The following is a 22,111-nucleotide window of genomic DNA, read 5'->3' on the forward strand; positions in this document are numbered from 1 at the left end:
TTTTAACCCACCGAGGAATAACAGAATGCCATTTTCTTGCCAGAGCCAGCGATATAAAAGGCAATAATCGAGATTTAGATGCCGATCCCACGCATTCCACCGGGAGAACGATCGAAGATGGCGGCCCTCCCCACTCAGCTGGGAGCAGCCGGGAGTTCACGCGCATGCGCTCATGCCTCTCGCTCTGCGCCGCGTGCTGATTGGCTCACTGAGCCAATCAGCACGCGGAGGGGAGCGTTACGGCGGCGGACTTGCAGCAGCCAACGACGAATTTGTGAGCGTCGTCGCTTCGTGCGCGCGCTTTTCAACTACAGATGGCGGTGTTCTGTTGATCGCCTGTGATCGTGAGTGGAAGCCATGATCATAAATCTTACTTTAACGCATGTTTCTCAATCTGATATTGGAGCTACCTATGCCCTTTAAGGCGTGCGGACGGTACACCAGATAAGACGGCGGCTTGAGCGTTTTGGTGGCGCGTGACAGATGACAGGTTTCGCGTGCTTATTCTTTGGGCGTGTCAACGGGCGCTACGTAGGTCATCGTTGTCAATTGGTTCTGGTAATAAATGTAGGTACACCACTTCTATAAGCTCTTTCGGTACCGATAACCCTCTTTTCATTCATTCATTTATTATTCCTTGAGGGCCCGTTAGGGCATTATACAAGGGGGGTCAATAACACGCTAATAATCATAGTTTAAAATAAATTAACACTCACAGAGAGGAAGTCTTCGTGGCGACCGTACGTGCAACAACTAATGCATGCCAACTGTTGTTTTCTTTCGTATGGCCTTGATATTGCACATTTGAAAAGTGATTACAGTGTATTAATGCAATTAGTTTATCAGTTGGCTCTGCACACAGCCTATGTTGTTTCTTGCACGTTACTGCAACAACGAAAAAATGGGATGGAGAAATTGTAAAATTTTAGGAATTGTGCGTTCTTATTTATTACGTGAATTGTACTTATTAAGGCAAAATTACGTTAAACGTACGCATAATTTTTGTTAATTACTGTGACAAGATGATCAAATGAACTAAAGATGCACACAGACCCTTAACATCACCAGATGAAATGAATGAAGAAAATTAGTAAAATTAAAATGCATATTGTAAAGCACGAACCTTTAGTTTGAAATAAGATAAAGTTAACACCTCAAATAAAGCACTACGGTAAAGTAAGATGCACGAGCTTGCTAGCTTCTAGTTCAAAGAAGTACAACCAATAATCTATGCAAAGATTAAATAGCAATTTGTTTTAGTAGCCAGCCATAACGTGAACAATTCTTTTATTTTTATTTGACAATAACCGAAACAATTATCTGGTAGCCGATATATTATAGCGGTACGACAATATCAACATTATGGCAATTATTTCCGATAAGAAATCCCACAGTGTGGGTTTCTGCTATATTTTAATTGTTTTGATATAATACGTAACTTGCGGACGAACTACAGCGTTTGAGACTGCGGACATGTCTTGCAGAAGTGACTCGGAATGGATAAAACAATTCCAGGATGCTTGACAGTTTGACGTCTATTTTTAGGTTATTTATGGTTTTGTGTATCTCGTGTCGTTCTCTTTTAGCGATCTGCTATATGAAAGACTCAAGACTAAAAAAAAAAATATTCCCTATAGGGCTGGGTATCGGACCCTTTAATAAAAATGATGAAAGTAACAAACAGAAAGAATTTTCATACAGTACCTGTAAAAAAAGTTAAGCTTTTTTGCATGAAAGAACAATAACAGCGCTAGAACATTGTAGAAAGATTTCCAGAATGCAATGTTTTAATATTTTTAAAAGAAACTTTTTTATGGGTCTCGAAGGAAAACTTTTTTTTTTCGTAGTTCCATTACGAATATTCTGACCTGCAAATGAAGCGAGCAAGCCCAAAACCACAGCGATGCGAAGCAGCATAGACTGGTATCAAGAATTTTACATACCCTATATAATTTTGGTACGGCAGTTCACATCTCTCACCATCTTCAAACAATTTCTCACTCAGTGTATCAAGTGATGAGAAAAAAAGAGTAGATATATTTCTATTTGTGTAGGTGATCATAATATAAAATGTTGCGTTGCATTGCATCCGAATCAAACCTAGTTTGATTAGTCCGCGAAAATGAAATAATCCGATATCCCTCGCACGAGCACGGATATAACAAAAGGAAACGCTATCATCAATGCAGGTTCAACTCCGCAGTGTAGGAACTACAGTCGAGCGAAAGGAATAAAAATGAACGAACAACTGCACTGTGTGAAAAACTGACTCTGACAATCTCCTTAATGCACGCGTTTATTTATTTATTTTATTATTATTATTATTTTTTTCGGTGGGCTTAGGATATTTATTTCCGACCCATACAAGCCCCGTCATCGTCCGTTCAAAGGACCTAAAGTATAAAATTTATTGAAATATTTTTTAAAAGTCTAAAGTGTTGTTACAGCGTCCCAAAGCACCCAACAACGCGCTCATGACACGGAGCTAAGGAGCCGAGCTCCCCCTACATGATGACGTCAACGTCGTCCAAGCGCCGGCCGCTGCCAATGCACGGCGGAGGTGACGCGGTTGCTGCACTATTCTCCTAAGCCGCTGCAGTTGGTGGCTCCAAACCGTTTCCAAAGAAGGTGTCACGATAGGGTTCGGGGCTGCGTTGCTTGTTTCTTCGATCGAAATATCACGCGCGTCGACAACAACCTTCGCTATACATCTATTTGCTACTTCTCTCCTTCTTTAATCGCGTGACGATAAGTTGATTTGGTGAAATCAAGCGTGTAAGATGCTAACGATTTAACATAAATATTTAGAAAAAAAAAACCCTGTCGAAAATAATTGCTCTTAACGCGGCTCCTAGTTTGTGCGTCTATTTGTTCTATCTGTTTCTGCTGCTCTCTACTTTTCTTCTCATGGTTGCAATAAATTGAACGAGTTTAAACACTCTAACAACGAAATAATGATAATAATGATAATAATGATAATAATAATAATAATATACATTTCCACTTAGAAAGAAATGGTAGAGCAAAAAGGAGAAAAAAAATTGACTGGCCCTCAGCCCAACCGGCAACCATTGAACAAACAGTTTTTATGCAATGAGAACAAAGAACAATCATAGACACAAAATATACACTAGCAAATGGAATAGTAGAAAGAAGACGCAGAACGTTCAAATTGTAAAAAGGTGCTGCACAACTTTTTAGGCGATACTGCTCCTAGATACCTTTTTTTTTCCCCAAAGCTTTTTAGAAGCTTTGGAATTAAATAGCCAGGCATTCGCTGCGCATAATTTGACTGCCATGTGGAAACCTTTAAATATTCATTATGGCGGGTCAACTAACCGGTGTAATGTTTGCTGATGCAGCTATCTCGTCTAGAGATAAGGCACTCTGCTGATATTTTTTTTCTTTGCAAAAATAAACAATGTTATGCGAATTTCGCAATTAAACGAGAGCCGCTAATCCTTTTAAAAACAAAAATGGATCGCCTCATCTAATTCTAGACATTTCCTGGTTCCGATTTGGTGACCTGTTATCCCACATTTTAATGGTTAATTCCAATAAATCTTAATTATTTAGATACAAAAACCGAAACCTGGGTGTTTTCCGTTTTCCCTAAGTTTCTCTATTTTTCTATGCGATCAAAATGAAGTCAGGGGCGGGAAGCGTGGCGGACGGCTGGCAATGAAGTATGCGCTTGCTTATGCGGAGGGCAAGTTCGTCTGCTTCTTGCGCAGGGGGTAGCGGTGACGTCAGAACACCGAGCCCTGATTGGCTGATCGCGACCCCCTATCTGAGCGTCGTCTGCTCCTTTGCATCGTCGCCTGCTCGCAACGTCGTCTGCGTCTGTCTTACCTTTAATGCGACTTTCGGAAGGGCAGAGGCCAGGTTCACAAAACGACTTTACGCCAAAAATACGCGTAAGACAAAACTTGAGAACAAATTCGATTTTCACGAAACGAAATTTTCGAAAGTTTTGCGCAGGTGACGACGAAATCCTACGACAGCTCCAAAGCTGTCTTACACACTTCTTACGATCAAATCGGCATGGCCGACAGCGTCGCGGTCGGGACGACCAACGGACGTTTATTTTTCTACGTGCGCTTCTCACGCGTAACGACTCCAAGCAGCAAGAAAAAAGTCAAAAGTACTTGAAACAGACAACGACGAACGAGAACGCTAGATCCACAAACACCCGGGAAAAGCTCCAACGGCCACGATTCCACCGAACGCGACCAAGCGAGTTCGGCAGTTAGGCCTTGCAGGCACTCCGCGACTCGGCGACCGTCTGCCCAAGACCGGCTGGCGTGCTGAATGCAATATGCCCGCGCGACCCTTGTGAACCCTTCCCCTATTATACTTTGATCGCTGACCTCAATTTTAGATTAAGAGGTCAATTTCTTCCTCTTGTTATCTCCTTGTTTCCCGAGGCAACGGTGACTATCGCCGGTGAAAGAGCGGTGGATTTCTGACAGACGCAGGAAAGGTAAAGCAGCCATCGCTTTGACTAGCAGACGTAAAGCAGACGACGTTAACTGCGCCAACCCGCCGACGCCGTTAAAGAATGAGGGGTCTCAACGCACACGAAAGGAGGGGAAAAGTATTTGGGAGGGAGCTTGCGGACACTAACACGCTCACTCTCGATTCTTATCAAACAAACCTCGGCGCCTCGGGACACCTCGCCAGTTGGGTCCTTTGACTTCCCTCCTTGATGCGCGTCTGCTAGTTGTTAAACAAACAGAACGTACCGCTCGAGTTATTTCGTCTGCCCTCTCTAAGGCGAAGTCGAGCTCGCTCGTAAGGACCTGCACTTTCGAAAGTCGCAGGAAAGGTAAGACAGACGCAGACGATGTTGCGAGCAGACGACGTTGTAAAGGAGCAGACGACGCTCAGATAGGGGGTCGCGATCAGTCAATCAGGGCTCGGCGTTCTGACGTCACCGCTACTTCCTATCTCATGCGCAGAAGACGAAAACGAGCCCACTTGCGCGGCGTATAGCACCGGGCAAGCCGGTACGTCCGCGCCAGAGCCGTATATGGGGAGAGTTTGGTCAGTCGATGATCTCGCCGCCGTAACGCTCTCCTCCCACGTGAGCCAATCAGCGCGCGGCGTAGAGCGAGAGGCATGAGCGCATGCGCGTGAACTCCCGGCTGCTCCCACCTGAGTGGGGAGGGCTGCCACCTTCGATCATTCACCCGGCGGAATGCGTGGGATCGGCATCTAAATCTCGATTATTGCCTTTTATATCGCTGGCTCCGGCAAGAAAATGACATTCTGTTATTCCTCGGTGGGTTAAAAAGCTAATAAATGAAGATATTTCGGCGTATGGCCACAAACGTTTATTCAGGCGAAAAAGAAGTCGGCCCGTAGCAGACGACGCGTAGCCTCAGCAGTGCTCTTCTCCGACCAGTCTCCGTCAGCGTTGCTAAAAAATGGCGATCGTCTCCTCTCTGCTCGCTTCTTTCTCTCTCGCTCCTTCGGCGCTCTCCTCCCTTTCATTTACTTTTCTCCTCTCCGGCGCCTTCGTCGCCACACCCACGGGCCAAACTCTCCCAATATACGGCTCTGGTCCGCGCTATGTGAAGTTAATAATAATAATATTCACTTGCAGCAGTGTAGCTTTGGTCTGCGTGCTGAACTGTGAAAAAAGAAACAGAAGCAATTAGAACTTCGAGAAAACCCTTTTTTGCAACTCAGTACGCTCAAGCCGCAGCTCGATATTTTTGGATCAAACACGGGTTTATCTCCTTCCTCCTTTTCTTGCGAATGACATTTAGAGGAGTAGAACAGGTTAAAGAGCTTTGTAGTAGATATTTTGTGAAATTACTCCAACACCTACGAGAACGCTATTAACGTGGGTACGATTCCCGCACGCGCTCGTCTTATTCGAATAGTGGAAATGAATTTAGGTTATCTTTAGGAAAGCGCTTATGGAATGCCATAAGCCGCATTTATGTCAGCCGGGAGTGCCGGAAAAGTTACCGATAAGAAAGGTTGTGATAACTTAAAAATAATAAAGGAACGCCTCAACAACCAAGTGAGTCAACATCGAGGTGCATTTAATTGAGGCCTGTAAACCCAGAAAGACTATAAATATTTAAACACAAAATATTTGTTCAAGAGGCAGTAGGGACCAATGTACATGATTCAACCTTGATTTTGCAAATCTTAAAAATAAACTCTCTCTCTCTTTATAAATATATATACAGAAATATATATATAGAAAGGGAGGGAGAGAGAGCGAGTATTTGAAATTATATTTGTTTTTAGATGTATGTACTGGAGTAATATTCCACGCGGTCTATCACTGGTCCACGAGAGGCTGACGGGAATGGGAGCCAAAAAACACAAAAAGTGTTTTTTGGCTGTGGCGTTTTATAAAATATATCTTTGGTTCTGTACATAGTTCATCAGTGACCAATTTACGCGCCACTTTTAAAAATATGGGTATAAGTATTTTCACTCAGTTTTCGAGACTCTATAGCATTGATTTGCAAAAAAATTGCATGCCCATCAATTGAGAAGGATTCCGGGCCACGGGTTGTTTTGCGTATCGGTGTTTAACAACTGTCTCCTAAAAATGTTTAATGGCAGACACGAACGGTGTGTGCCAGAAGTCATCTTTAAAATGAAACTACAATTAAGGTGATTCACTTTTCGCCTTTGACATTCAAGCAAAAACCGCGCGATTAGAACACCGAGAGTAGCACGAGATGGCTGTGGTGGCTCCCGCCGTTCTAAGCTGATCGGTTGGACCAAAACCATATTGACGTATTGAATAGAATTAGAAAGACTTAGTTTCCTTAAAATGTAAAACAGATGAGCGTAAGCCAAATGTCGGCCAGTGCTCGGGAAAGGGCTATTTTCCCCAATTCTATTAGTCTTCTTTTTTTGACGTGGGTCGTCGAGGTACATCACCGGATTTAAGTCTGCAGTGACCGCCCTTGAAGAAATTTCGAAGTGAACAAGAGCACTCAATTCTCAACTCGCGGCTGTGAAGTATTTCGAGTATATACGTATATGCTTCATGTGAGGTTAGTTTGCCTGATGCGCGATTGGCGATAATATAGTTCTAGATGAACGGCGAAAGTAATCCCTGGAGAAGGAGAACAAGAGGGACAAAGGACAAACATGCTCAGCTCGCTTGCACCTTTGCATTTTAATTGCATTATAAATAGTTCTAGATGTGGTTCACACCTCCATGCTGCCGCGGAGCACTTGTTTTTTATGTTTTTTTCTTTCGAAAATCAAGGGCAAAAAAACATCGCTGAAGTTTCTTGCCGTTTTTTTTTTGTTTGCGCAGTCGACTGCGCAGATTGCCACCCAAATAAAGGTAGTTGCAATCTCGAAGATGCAGTAAGCAATCTGCGGGGGTAAACACCACTTTCCCGCTTCCGGTGTCGCCCGTTTGATTTCCCGCCCGTGGCGTACAAGGGGAGGGAAAAGTAGGAATTTCTCAATGTTGCCAGTAGAGAGTCGCCTCGTTATATAAACGTTATAACGTTATATAAATAACGTTATATAAATATGCCTTAACACACGAAATGTTTTTTTTTTTTTTTACAAAATATTTTGTCTAGCATATAAAAAACGCCTGCGGAGCACACTGTGCCATTCTTTATATACGTATTTGCGTTACCGTTTTAGAGGTACCGGAATATTTCAATTATATTTTTATCATTACTAATATAAGCAAAACAGCACCCGCGTTGATCTTATCTTTTTTCGGAGCTATCGAACAAACTAATTATTTTACTGGAGATTAGCAACCATTTTCTCGATTTTAATAGGCCTCGAATTCGTCTTGGTAGAATATTAATTTTGTACAAGATATCCCTTAGTGCTCCTTATGGTGTTGCTCGAAATAAACCTAAAATACCGTTGAGGAAGACGAACAATGCCGCGATGTGTTGTTAACCACATCCAAGAAGAAGAGAGCGGTTCATAACTCCCAGAAATCAATTTGTGTTGCATTAAATTTTCTCCAGGGATTTGAAACGACAGCAACTTCTGCGTCATTCTGTCTTTATCTTCTTGGCCATCATCCTGAAGTTCAAAAGAAGGTACACGAAGAAATGGACGAAGTATTTGGGGATGATTGGGAGAGACCCGTGACTCTTGATGACATCAAGCGTCTGAAGTACACCGAGTGTGTCATCAAGGTAGGAGAAGATTCCCGAAGGAAGAAACGCGCGTTAAGTGTAGGCTTAACGTCCATATTGTATTACCTTATGCTATTTCTCTTAACTTTTATATCAGATATGAGATGTTTATGTACTCTTTGAGTTCGTCTGAAAAAAGCTTGTGCGCTGTAAGCAGGACCGCAGCTCAAGATCCAAATTTCCTTTTTTTTAAATTTTTCTAGCAAGAGGGCTCTTACGAATGTTCTAATGTTGTCCTCTCTAAACAAGCAAAAAAGCGCCGAAAAAATATACAGGGACACAGACGAAGGGAAACAGGACAAGGCGCACTCTCAACTGATGTTTATTGAAAAATTCACACGTTATATAGCCACACACACACACACACACACAAAAAAAAAAAATCTTTTCTTTTCTATCTACTCAGCCCGCGTTTCGAAAATTCAAACTCATTTGTAGATATGGATACCGACGTGTCACTTATACAATTCTTGTCTCTGGTCCTAATTGCATACGCCTCGTGTAATTCCTGCGACATTTTATCTTTGTATCTAGCCAAAATCTTGGTGTCATTGAAGGCCGGGGTGCAAGAGCATCTATTGCAATGAATTGCAAGGTGCCCCGAAGGCGTCGTTCTTGTAGAGGCAGCGTGCTCTCGGGTGCGATCATTACCGCACCTGCCCGTCTGGCCCACGTATGTCATCCCACACGTCATGGGGATTTCATAGACGACGCCAGTGGCACATTCAACGTACTTATTTCGATGTTTGGTAGTGTAGGGATCTGAAGATGGCTGTGGTGAATTGATCTGGCGACAAAGTTGCGCCATCTTATTGGGTGCTGAAAAAGCTACCGGTACATTGTAGCGCTGGGCTACCTTTTTCAGATTGTGCGTTACATTGTGCATATATGGAATGACAACGGGCCTCGTGGTCGGTCCATCGCTGTTTGATTTCCGATTACCTTTAATCTTTTTAATTAAGCTTTCTGCCACTTCAACCAAAGCTCTCAACGGAAAGCCAGCCCTCTGCAGGCTTTCTATCTGACCCTTGAAGCTGCCTTGCGCACTGTGCAAACATGACTTTCTGAGAGAAGCCCCCAGGCACGAACTGGCTATGCACCTTTTCACTACCTTCGAGTAGGCGGAATCAAAAGGAAGTATGCCCTTCCTAGTTCGAGGCGCGTACTTCCAACAAACATGGTCCCCAAAAAACGACAGCTCGAGGTCCAAGAATTGCAGTTTGCTTTCTTTTTGTAACTCATGCGTGAATGTCAACCCGGAGCAACACAATTTAAACACGTCTAGCAACTGAGAGACTTCACTGCAAGGGGGCCCCGCCGAGCGGCTGAGGATGAGGAAATCGTCGACGTATCTGAAGATCTTCACATTGTCATCGTTCGAAATGTTCAAAGCGATGTTTTTTCCACAGCTGCCTAGAAAAATGTCACACAAAACAGGTGCAACACTCGACCCGATGAAAACGCCTTTTCTTTGCACATAAAGACCCCCTCGAATGACGCAAACGTATTTTTTAAGTAAAAAACCAGGAGCTCAAGAAAGCTATCAACACTGATGCCCGAAGAATTCTGGAAAGCGACAACTCCGTTCTGGTCTATGCATTGTCTCACCGCCGAGAATAGGGGTTCATGAGGAATCGAGTAAAATAAATCCTCGACGTCGATGGAAAACCCACTGCGCATGCACTGGCCCCCTTGCCTCAAAAATTCAATGACACATTCTGAATTTCGCACTATGAACGGATCATGCAACTCAAGCGCGCACAAATGTTTGCGCAGGAAATTACCCATGTGAAACTGCCAAGCGCCTCTTTCTGTAACAATGGCCCTAAAGGGAACTTCAGGCTTATGTGTTTTAGCAGTAAAGAATATGTCGAGGTTCAATTTCTTGCTCGACTTCACGCTCTTTAGCAACCCCGATAGTTCCAATTTGCTGCATAAGTCCTGGGCCCGAGATTTCACCTTTGACAGGGGTCCCGGAGAGACTCGCTTGAAATTCTTGTCGATGGCCTGGCTTGCCTTCGCACCGTACAGAGCGGACGGAGCAACGACGAATCCTCCTTCCTTGTCAGCAGTAACCAGCTTGAGGTTGTGTTCCGAAAAGTAGGTGACGATGTTGCTGGTCTTGAAGCTTCTCGTTGATTGGCCAGCGGTGCGTTGGAGAACGTCCACGCCGTCGGCCACGCATCGTTCTTGGTGCTCAGGCACAGCCAAACCGCCCATCCATCTCACCAAGGACAGCTTTGTGACGGGGCACAATCTCGGTTCCTGGCTAAACTTCGGTCCGTGGTCTAAGGCAGACTTGAAGTCTGGTGGTAAAGTGACACCTCCAAGAATGGTGACACCCTCTCGCTTCTTGACGCTGGCGGCACTCTTCTTCACCAGCGAAGTCCGCACTTGCTCCCAAAGGACATCTTTACTGCAGTTTATTTCTTTTGCAACGGACTCTGTTCTATGTTCTCCTAACAGCCATCAATCCGTTTATCCATTAATTAACCTTATCGCCCTCTCGTGCTGTCGAGCCAGACACCTTTCATATGCCATTCGCCGTGGATGCTATCCATGTGAAGTGACCTCCCTCTTCAACGGAGTCCAGCCTTCTACTGGTCATGCCAGGAGAATTTGCAGAATTCTCCGGTCTGAGACCTGGAAACAAGTTGAGAGGTGAAAGGGATTGCTTGAAGATCACGTGCTATTCTTCTGGTGCCGGGACACACGCTGCGGAACAAGCCTTCAGAAAACACCTTTGAACAGCGGCACAATACACAGATGTCCTTTTGGAGCAAGTCCGGACTTCGCTGGTGAAGAAGAGTGCCGCCAGCGTCAAGAAGCAAGAGGGTGTCACCATTCTTGGAGGTGTCACTTTACCACCAGACATCAAGTCTGCCTTAGACCACGGACCAAAGTTTAGCCAGGAACCGAGATTGTGCCCCGTCACAAAGCTGTCCTTGGTGAGATGGATAGGCGGTTTGGCTGTGCCTGAGCACCAAGAACGATGCGTGGCCGACGGCGTAGACGTTCTCCAACGCACCGCTGGCCAATCAACGAGAAGCTTCAAGACCAGCAACATCGTCACCTACTTTTCGGAACACAACCTCAAGCTGGTTACTGCTGACAAGGAAGGAGGATTCGTCGTTGCTCCGTCCGCTCTGTACGGTGCGAAGGCAAGCCAGGCCATCGACAAGAATTTCAAGCGAGTCTCTCCGGGTCCATGTCAAAGGTGAAATCTCGGGCCCAGGACTTATGCAGCAAATTGGAACTATCGGGGTTGCTAAAGAGCGTGAAATCGAGCAAGAAATTGAACCTCGACATATTCTTTACTGCTAAAACACATAAGCCTGAAGTTCCCTTTAGGGCCATTGTTACAGAAAGAGGCGCTTGGCAGTTTCCCATGGGTAATTTCCTGCGCAAACATTTGTGCGCGCTTGAGTTGCATGATCCGTTCATAGTGCGAAATTCAGAATGTGTCATTGCATTTTTGAGGCAAGTAGGCCAGTGCATGCGCAGTGGGTTTTCCATCGACGTCGAGGATTTATTTTACTCGATTCCTCATGAACCCTTATTCTTGGCGGTGAGACAATGCATAGACCAGAACGGAGTTGTCGCTTTCCAGAATTCTTCGGGCATCAGTGTTGATAGCTTTCTTGAACTCCTGGTTTTTTACTTAAAACATACGTTTGCGTCATTCGAGGGGGGTCTTTATGTGCAAAGAAAAGGCGTTTGCATCGGGTCGAGTGTTGCACCTGTTTTGTGTGACATTTTTCTAGGCAGCTGTGGAAAAAACATCGCTTTGAACATTTCGAACGATGACAATGTGAAGATCTTCAGATACGTCGACGATTTCCTCATCCTTAGCCGCTCGGCGGGGCCCCCTTGCAGTGAAGTCTCTCAGTTGCTAGACGTGTTTAAATTGTGTTGCTCCGGGTTGACATTCACGCATGAGTTACAAAAAGAAAGCAAACTGCAATTCTTGGACCTCGAGCTGTCGTTTTTTGGGGACCATGTTTGTTGGAAGTACGCGCCTCGAACTAGGAAGGGCATCCTTCCTTTCGATTCCGCCCAGTCGAAGGTAGTGAAAAGGGGCATAGCCAGTTCGTGCCTCAGAAAGTCATGTTTGCACAGTGCGCAAGGCAGCTTCGAGGGTCAGATAGAACGCCTGCAGGGGGCTGGTTTTCCGGTGAGGGCTTTGGTTGAAGTGGCAGAAAGCTTAATTAAAAAGATTAAAGGTAATCGGAAATCAAACAGCGATAGACCGACCACGAGGCCTGTTGTCATTCCATATATGCGCAATGTAACGCACAATCTGAAAAAGGTAGCCCAGCGCTACAATGTACCGGTAGCTTTTTCAGCACCCAATAAGATGGCGCGACTTTGTCGCCAGATCAATTCACCACAGCCATCTTCAGATCCCCGCACTACCAAACATCGAAATAAGTACGTTGAATGTGCCACTGGCGTCGTCTATGAAATCCCCATGACGTGTGGGATGACATACGTGGGCCAGACGGGCAGGTGCGTTAATGATCGCACCCGAGAGCACGCTGCCTCTACAAGAACGACGCCTTCGGGGCACCTTGCAATTCATTGCAATAGATGCTCTTGCACCCCGGCCTTCAATGACACCAACATTTTGGCTAGATACAAAGATAAAGTGTCGCCGCGGGAATTACACGAGGCGTATGCAATTAGGACCAGAGACAAGAACTGTATAAGTGACACGTCGGTATCCTTATCTACAAATGATTTTGAATTTTTGAAACGCGGGCTGAGTAGATAGAAAAGAAAAGAATTTTTTTTTGTGTGTGTGTGTGTGTGTGTGGCTATATACCGTGTGAATTTTTCAATAAACATCAGTTGAGAGTGCGCCTTGTCCTGTTTCCCTTCGTCTGTGTCCCTGTATATTTTTTCGGCGCTTTTTTGCTTGCAATGAACCAACTGGCCCAAATCTCCACTTTACCCTCTCTAAACACACTGGCTTTTTTTGTAGCTGATCGCAGCGTATATGTCGGGAACTTAGTCTTGTTTCTTGGCTTCCTTCGTTCTTGTTCTGCTCATGTTTCTTTTATCACGAACAGGGACCAACTATGCTTTGTTTCAGCTTAAATCCAGACTCAACCGACGCCAGGAGGTAAAGGGACGAATAAAGTAGCGTCAAAAGCACAACCCACAAGGCTTTTTTTGTTTATGATTGGTTTAGCTATGATGGAGCACGTACGGACACGTGACGAGCATTATGGTGCTGGGCTTTTGACGTCATCTATTGGTCCATCAGCTCATAGAGTGGGCTGCGTCTGGACTTGGGGTGAAACGAGGTATAGCTCAAATTTTATATACAAGAGCTTGAAGTTGTAAAAAGCCGCACCCTCTCTCTGAGTGCTGCCAAAGAGATGTATTGCGATAGAAATAAACTATGTATTTTGGTATGGAGATCACGTGGTAAGGAGATGGTGGTCCCGTGACGTCACGGTACCAATTGGTGGCACGTAACGTTACGTCACATCACGCGCGTGAAGTATGGCGTTCAGTGTCACGCGACTCCTCGTCATGAAGATCACTGTCGCATGACGACCGAGTGTCACGTGAAAATATGACTAAATAGTTTTGCGTTGTGGTGCCACTTGTTTTCAATGATTTCGAAACCTGACCATGTCGTCACGTGTCATAGTCACGTGGTTGGTGTCGTGGGATGTTATAGTGCCTTGTGGTGGCCTCAGAGATGTCATTGACACAGCGCAGCATAATCACGTGGTAGATATTTCACATCATCATCCTGCTGAAAGAGTCACGTGACCAACGTCAGCTACATGTATTGGGGCGGGTCTTGGGGTTGTCGATCGTGTGACCAATGTTCACTGAACAAAGCGGGACAGCTCTCCGATGCTCATAAAAGTCCATCGACGTGTTCCTTCCCTGGTCGCATATGCTCTCCCAGGTTTAACCAATGAGCAGTCGTGCTATCGAGCCGCGATGTACTGGTGCACACAGCATCACGGTTTGGTGGCCCTATTAAGAGCAGTGAAAGCCTTCACACGTTGTCGATGTATAAAAAAGGACGAATGTAGAATCAAAGAACCGTAAGAAAGAGTGATTAACGCTGCAAATACGTAAAGTTTAGTTGTCGCCACGGACGTTGAAATTCTTTATTTTTAAAATGTTGACCTATAACTGTGAATATTACAATGCACAAATAATTTTGGTTAGGCTATAATCCATTTGATAGCGTTTAGAGAAACTTTAGCAATAAGCCTTTTAAAATACGCCGAGTAAGACTAATAAATAAAACAGGAAAATTTAGTGACAGGCGCGAATCAAAATTACGTTATTCGCCGAACATTGCACGTTTTTCGGATAATCGTTTTATGCTTATTTCCACTAAGCCAACATTTTATTACAGGAGTCAATGCGCCTATATCCTGCTGCACCACTCTTAGCGAGAATGATCGATGAAGATATCAAGATTGGTAATATTCGAATTGTTTGTTTCTTTGTTTAAGTAAACGATCTAAAGAAGTTAGTTATAATTCTTTAGCATCTTAGAAAAATAATAAAATTTAAAAAAATTAAAAATATTTTTTACTTTTTATTTTACCCTTATTCACAGTTCATGTTGATTTAACTTTACTTCCAGGTGAACAAACAATTCCAAAGGGTACTGTGGCCTTGGCTTTGATCTTTTACATGCATCGGCATCCAAAATACTTCGAAAACCCTGACGTCTTCATGCCAGAGCGCTTCTTAGAAACTAAAAACAGGCATCCCTTCCAGTTTGTGCCTTTCTCTGCTGGACCTAGGAATTGCATCGGTAAGACTCTTGGTTGAGAAACATTACCAGCAACGAGGTTGTAGTAGAAAATCAACTAGCTCAGAAAGTTTAGAAACGATACTCAAACAATAAAACTAAAAACAAATACTGGAGAAATACGCGTTTATGGAACATATGCAGCTGCCAAAATTTTGGATAAAATTTAAAAGGACACGTTTAGTCATACCTTTATTTCTTAAGCGCGAATCACTGAATATGATAGATTGTATTAATAAATAAACGACGTCACTGTAGACATCTAATGAACAAGCAATGTGCGAGTGTTTTCTTCTTGATCGAATACGCAAGCAGTTTATGTTATTATGACTTTAGTGCAGTGATTAAACAACTTACTGAACCAGCAATATATGCCAGTTATTTATTGTTGGGCCACTGAAACCCCAATATTTCTGACAAGTATAATACAGTTGTAAAATGTTCATACTTTTGAACAATTCAAAATTTACCGTAATGTTAAATCACAGTTGAAAGCCTTGAGTGTATTTATTGATTGATAAGCTATTCGACCAGTGTTGACATTCAATAGTCGTTTTTATATAACGCCGCTCTTAAGCAAGTACTTTATTAAAAAAAGCAGACATGTTAACCTAAAAAAAAAAGTACATTACCATAATTTTTGTTAAGATGTGAAATGTTTCGTCCTCTTTCAGGTCAAAAGTTTGCACAGTTCGAAGAAATTATTCTTCTCGCCCAGGTCATGAGAAGGTATAAGGTTGAGTCGAAGGTGCCGATGGAGAAGCTTCAGCTCGCCTTCGAAATTGTCCTCACTGCTCCCGAGGGGCTAGAGCTCAAGTTCACACCAAGAAAACAACCAGCACGCTAATCAACTGTAATACACATTTTTCACTAGATAAGAAACAGTAAAAAATAGTTCCTCCATTTTGTGGTGAACAAAAATAGACTTCTGTATAAGGGAGGTTGGAAGATCCATAGAAAATAAACAAGTTTCAGAGCAATCCCCGGAGTCGGCTGGCCATTCGAATAAATCCCCGGTGTCGTTTACCCGCAGTCTCGGGGTTTTTTCAACCATGTGCCGTATACCCTAGCCGGGAAATCCTCGCACAAAGGACAACTCGTTAAGTGTTTTCTTCCTGTAGCCTCATTTCGAAGGACGTCAGGTTAGTCAGGCATTTACCTCCCTCCGCGATTCCAACCAGCACGGTTCGCGTTGCCAGATTGACAATATATTAAAAGTGTTCTATTCATTATACTTTTTTAAAACTAGAATATACGCCTAAAATACGTTTTAGAGCGCAGCTCTTAGGGGCCCGTTCCCGGCTTGAGCGGCGTCGGCGTCGCCGTCGGCGTAACCAAGGTCATCCCAAGGTCACGTGGCCCCCAAGGTCATCCCAAGGTCACCCCAAGGTCACGTGACCCCCGAGGTCACGTGACCCCCCCCCCCCGAGGTCACGTGACCCCCCCCCCCGGTCACGTGACACCCCCAGGTCACGTGACCACCCCCAGGGTCACGTGACCCCCACCGAGGTCACGTGACCTCGCCGATGACGTCAGTCAGTGATGACGTCACCGGCATCCGCATCGTCATCGTCATCAGTGATGATGACGATGACGATGCGGATGGCGGTGAGGTCATCAGTGACGTCACTGATGACGTCATCAGTGACGATGACGATGCGGATGCCGGTGACGTCATCAGTGACGTCACTGGTGACGTCAGCAGTGATGATGACGATGACGATGCGGATGCCGGTGAGGTCATCAGTGACGTCAGTGATGATGACGATGACGATGCAGATGCCGGTGACGTCATCAGTGACGTCACTGGTGACGTTAGCAGTGATGATGACAATGACGATGCGGATGCTGGTGAGGCCATCAGTGACGTCACTGATGACCTCATCAGTGATGATGACGATGACGATGCGGATGCCGGTGACGCCATCAGTGACGATGACGTCATTGGGGAGGTCACGTAACCTCGGCGGGGGTCACGTGACCCTGGGGTTGGTCACGTGACCTGGGGGTGTCACGTGACTTCGGGGGGCATCCGTATCGTCATCGTCATCATCACAGATGACGCCATCAGTGACGTCACTGATGACGTCACCGGCATCCGCATCGTCATCGTCATCATCGCTGATGACGTCATCGGAGTCCACATCGTCGTCGTCACTGATGACGTCATCAGTGACGTCACTGATGACATCATCGGCATCGTCACGTGACCCCCCAAGGTCACGTGACCCCCCCCAGGTCACTTCACCCCCCCCCCCCCCAGTACTCTTCCCTCCTCCTCCTCAAGAGCTGCGCTCTAATTCGGTGTTACAGGGAGTTGTAAACGGCTTTCACTTTTTTTGTATACTACGATACACTCTCGATATCCGAGGTAAACCTTTTAAATAGTTTTATTGCACTTAGTTCTTTAGCTGTGTGCTAAGCAAGGATATAAATACTGCTTCTGCAGTCAACTGAAACTAAAGTGCCTATGCTTAAAGGGGTGTTTTAATATACTACGTGTTAGTAAGCTCGAGCCTACTTTGATAATACAGTCTGAGATATACTCTTGTTTCACAAAAGTGCAGCGTTAGTATGCATATAGCATATTACTTCTTGCAGGCCACATGTGCTAGCTGTGCTTACCTTCTACGGTAGGTTGTTTCAGGTTCACATGTAATGAATTATTTAAATGTGAAAATTAACATGCTCCGTTGGAGCATAACAATATGAATGAGAAAAAATGCGGCCCCCGGTGAACCAATCAGATCACCTGACTCCTTCCAGACCGTGCCCATAGGTCGTCCATCACCGTTGATCGATGGCTTCCAAGCGCCGTCAAGATATTAAATTTAGTGTGGATAACTATATCCCAGAACCGCGTAGATAGCCGAAGAACGCTGGTTTCAGTTTCAAGGTAGGTTTAAGCTTTATCACCAAAACAGTCCTGGGAATGGTTGTTGCACTTGTCTAACATGATCAACTGACTGCATCGGTCTTCCTAACAAGGGTGGGATTATTTACCTAACTCAACTTTACTGTGGCATATTTTTTAGACCTCAAGAGCTCTGGGGACACTTTAAACTATGTTTAAGGCGTCGCTTAACAGTTATAATAATCAATCAATCAATCAATCAATCAATCAATCAATGTTTTTATTGAAGTGCCCAGGAACAACCTTGCGGTCTTAGTACAGGTGCACTCAGGAAACATGGAAATCAACACTACACACAACAAACAAACAGTAAACTATAAAACACTTAAAAAAGATCACATATGTCACATAAACTCGCTAGGCTATACCACCACGATAGCGAAAGGAAAGGAAAGCGAGAGTATAAAAATTGGTTCTGAGAAACTTAATCAGGTGCAAAAAAAAAGGGAAGTCAAATTTAGGTGAGGAACTTCAGCGCTCTGATGAACTCCGGTGTGTTATTGTTAAATATATCAATAGAGTCTGTAAAAGAGGAATTGTAGGTGTGCCCAATTCTCGACACGGGGTCGTGAAGATTTGTTACGGGAGCATTGTAGAAGGATGCATTTTGCCTTGTAGTTTTTACGGGAATTTTCAAACGCACATTTGATATCAATGATGTGCAGTCAGTGATGCCATGAATAAGTTTGTACAGAAATAGGATGTCGGCAGGTTCTCTCCTACGCCGCAGGGTGGGCAATGCCAAGCTATGTTGGACTGGGACTGCTGGATCATCGTTTGAGGTAGACGCATTGCGCGACGAGAAACGATGTCTGTAGATACATAAGAACTTATTCTGAACACGTTCGATTCTAGCCGAGGTTGTCGCGCAGATTCCATTCCATACAACAGAGGCATACTCGACGTGTGGTCGACATAAAGCACTGTACAGTGTGACAAAAGTACTAGGGTTATTAAACTCTTTAGTAATGCGGCACGTGATATCAAGCGTACGTAAAGCTGAGCTCACAATATGGTCAACATGACTCGAAAAGCGTAATGTACTATCAAATACAACTCCAAGGTCTTTGATTTCATTCACACGTGTCAAAAGAACTGACTGAATGTCATAAGAGAATATAATATTATGTGTCTTTCGAGTGTAGGACATGACTTTAGTTTTCGAACTATTTAGTTTTAGGGCATTCTGATTGCACCAGTTTTCGAAAGCATATACATCATTTTGTAGCAGAACACAGTCGCGTTCGTCCCGTACCTCTATAAACATCTTAATGTCGTCTGCATATTGTAGAAAGGAAGAATGACGGATCACAGCCGAAACATCATTCACAAAAACTGAAAACAGAAGGGGGCCAAGAACGGAACATAATAATAATAATAATAATAATAATAATAATAATAATAATAATAATAATAATAATAATAATAACGAGTTTATTTCCATCGAACGTTGATGCTGGCGATCAAGGAAAAAAGCAATATGGCACAGCTTGACAAGTCCTTGACCGCCTACAAGGCACAGTAGGAGCAACTAAAAAAAAAAACAAAGAAAAAGCATTCACAAATTTTTTTTTACCGCAATTTAACAAAGCGTGTTTCAGACTATATATTTTATCATCGGCTATAACAGAAAAGTGACCTATTTGCAAACAGAAGTTATAAGGCCCCACATGTTTGGTTCATACTCAGATTCATTTGTAGAGAAAACAAGTCTAATTTCTCTAAGGGACAATGTACTGAATTCTAATCCTTCATCTTCAAGTAAGTTAAGTATTTTTGGGATAGTATGTTTGAGCATTTGTGTGCCATAGTTGGTTCTTGCAGTGATCACCTCCCAACATTCTGCACGACGAGTAGAATACGCGTGAATATTTTCAGAGAGCTGTCCAAGGTTTGTCAAAAAGTTTGTACCCATAATTTGTTCTAGTCTTAGGCTAGTGACAAATCTGTAGCTACAGACAGCGTGTACATTGATAACGCGAAACTTCTGAAATAAACTAGCTGTGTGGAAGTCAAATAAAACGTCTTCTATAGCCCTTAAAGGGACCATGAAGGCAGTCTCGAAGTTTTATTCGACGATTGAAATGGATGTCAGGCACGTCTCAGATACTGTTGACCAAGTTCTAGCCCGAACAGAAGTTTGGGTGCCGCACCAATCGAGCAAACAGGCGCGGTAATAATTGCGCCGGGAACGATGCCTGAGACCCCACCGAGGCGGCGGCAGAAAGGTGAACTAAAGTGCGCCGCCGAAGCGTGACGACAACGGGCTCCTCGTCTGGCGATTGGTTCAAACCAGGGATGGGCAAAGTACGTGCAAATATGTATCGAAATACAAATACAAAATACTTTGTCAAAAATATATTTAATTACAAATCTAATTACATTTCCAAAAAAGCATTTAAGTACAAGATACAAATACAACCAAATGTATTTGGTCTCCTCCAAATACTTTTCCAAATACATTCCTCAATATTTGCGTCAGTGACTTCAGGGCATCTGCAAAGGGTTTCTGGGTATCTCATTTTAATTTTGCATCGGACACTCGGGAGTTAGTGTGCGAGGCTCTAGTAACGTAATAGAAATATAATCACAAAAAAATGTAATCAGCTTGGACGTAATACGGGAAAAAAGTACAGAGCTTCAAGCAGCTTTTTTTGTCGTTTACATTTTGGTATAGACCAACAAAGAACCGAGACGACCTAGACGCGCAGCACTAGCTAGAAAATTTTTTGTTGTTGCAACTCGCTGGAAGACCCCCGCATTTAGAATATTCCAGGCAAAAATATGGATGGAAACCAGGTTGGAAAGTATCACAAGTTGTCACAGGCACTTATTTAGCCGGTCTGCCTGGGAACGTCGATTTCGTCACTATTCTTGCCCTGGACTAGCACCGTAATCACAAAGTCACTAAACACTTGTGCTTGATTGAGAGACACTGCATTCGATGCAGAACGTAGTTTTCTTCCTGCTCTGGACAGTGACAATAAATTTGAGGGATGTATTTTCACCACACAAATGTATTTAATTACAATTGTATTTGAAATGCTCACGTTTTATTATTTAAATACACATGTCAAATACACTACCCGATTTGTAATTAAATAAAAATGCAAAATACACAAAGTATTTGAAATACGTATTTCAAGTACTTGTATTCTAAATACTGCCCATCCCTGGTTCAAACGATAGACGCGCTCTTGGTTTCGATTTCGGTGGGGAGATGTGATGAAAAATTTTTATTTGAACGTTGGATAATCTTTTGAAGTTGTAGTTGGGAATTAATAGGTTTCATACCGTGTATAAAAGGATAATCTGAAGCGTTCCCTCCGTTTGTCACTGGTTGAACGCATCCCGCACTGCTACCTCGGGCGCGTAACAAGCATCGAGCAACCATAGACAAAAAAAAAGAAAAAGGTACGAGCGCCGGGGGCGGCGCACTTTTGGTTTTGGTTTCGTGCATCGTCTCGTGTTCGCTTTGCGAACTGGTGTCTCACCAATCATGCCGCGTTTGTGTGCAGTAGTAGGTTGCGCGAAAGGTCGGCTAAAGACGTGCGGTCGATCGGGCGACGTTAGTTTGCATAAACTGCCGACCGATGCAGCAATGCGCAGCATTTGGTTGCGCGCCGTCGTCTTGCGTAGAGCTGTGGACAGCGGTGTCAGGATCTGTTCGTTGCATTTGCGACCAGAAGACTTTGAGCAGCACCTTCACGTCAGCCGGAGTCTGGGTAAAAGTGGGGCGGGGAGTCGCTCTGAGGCGGCGACCGCGGAGTTGGTGGTAGGTCTGGGGCGCCCTCGTAAAGCGCCAATCCAGAGTTCTGCGCCCTTAGCAGCATAGCATCTCCCGTTCAGTCGGCGTGAGGTCGCTGAACGGGAGCTCAAACTCATTTGCGAGCGCGGCGTTGTCGTCTATTTCTTCCAGGTTTTCTTCACAGACCGCCGTGGACTAGAGCGAACCACGAGAACCACACTGAGTATGCACTAAATTCTACCGATGCCGACAGTGCTCCCTGACGTCACTTCTCTTTCCAAAGGCGAAAAAGGGAAGAAATTTGAATGTTTTTTTCGGTTTCGCAAATTTATTTGCAGGTACAGAAATAAGAGGCACAACGTTCTAGAAAAAGTTTTGTGGCATGCCAGGACCCCAATGCTTCCAAAAACACCTTCTTTAAAAAAAAAAAAAAATTGCCTTCATGGTTTCTTTAACGCTTTTTGTTTTTTTGCAACAAGTGTTTTTTTTTTTTT

The 22,111-nt window shown here is 44.1% G+C and overlaps 1 protein-coding gene across 1 annotated transcript in view; it reads left to right on the forward strand.

Annotated features, from left to right (window-relative positions):
* Positions 1–15,921, forward strand: part of LOC120841286 (cytochrome P450 4V2-like) — a 38,494-nt gene extending 22,573 nt beyond the window's left edge. Inside the window, exons 9-12 of the mRNA XM_040212154.3 lie at positions 7,986–8,159; positions 14,551–14,617; positions 14,785–14,958; positions 15,630–15,921. Coding sequence (XP_040068088.3) covers positions 7,986–8,159; positions 14,551–14,617; positions 14,785–14,958; positions 15,630–15,802 — 588 coding nt within the window. The 3' untranslated portion in view covers positions 15,803–15,921. The remainder of the gene's footprint in view (positions 1–7,985; positions 8,160–14,550; positions 14,618–14,784; positions 14,959–15,629) is intronic.
* Positions 15,922–22,111: the final 6,190 nt, after the last annotated feature.

The sequence above is a fragment of the Ixodes scapularis genome, unplaced genomic scaffold (assembly GCF_016920785.2).
Source record: "Ixodes scapularis isolate PalLabHiFi unplaced genomic scaffold, ASM1692078v2 PGA_scaffold3__209_contigs__length_174095766, whole genome shotgun sequence".
In the NCBI taxonomy this organism is placed as follows: domain Eukaryota; kingdom Metazoa; phylum Arthropoda; class Arachnida; order Ixodida; family Ixodidae; genus Ixodes; species Ixodes scapularis.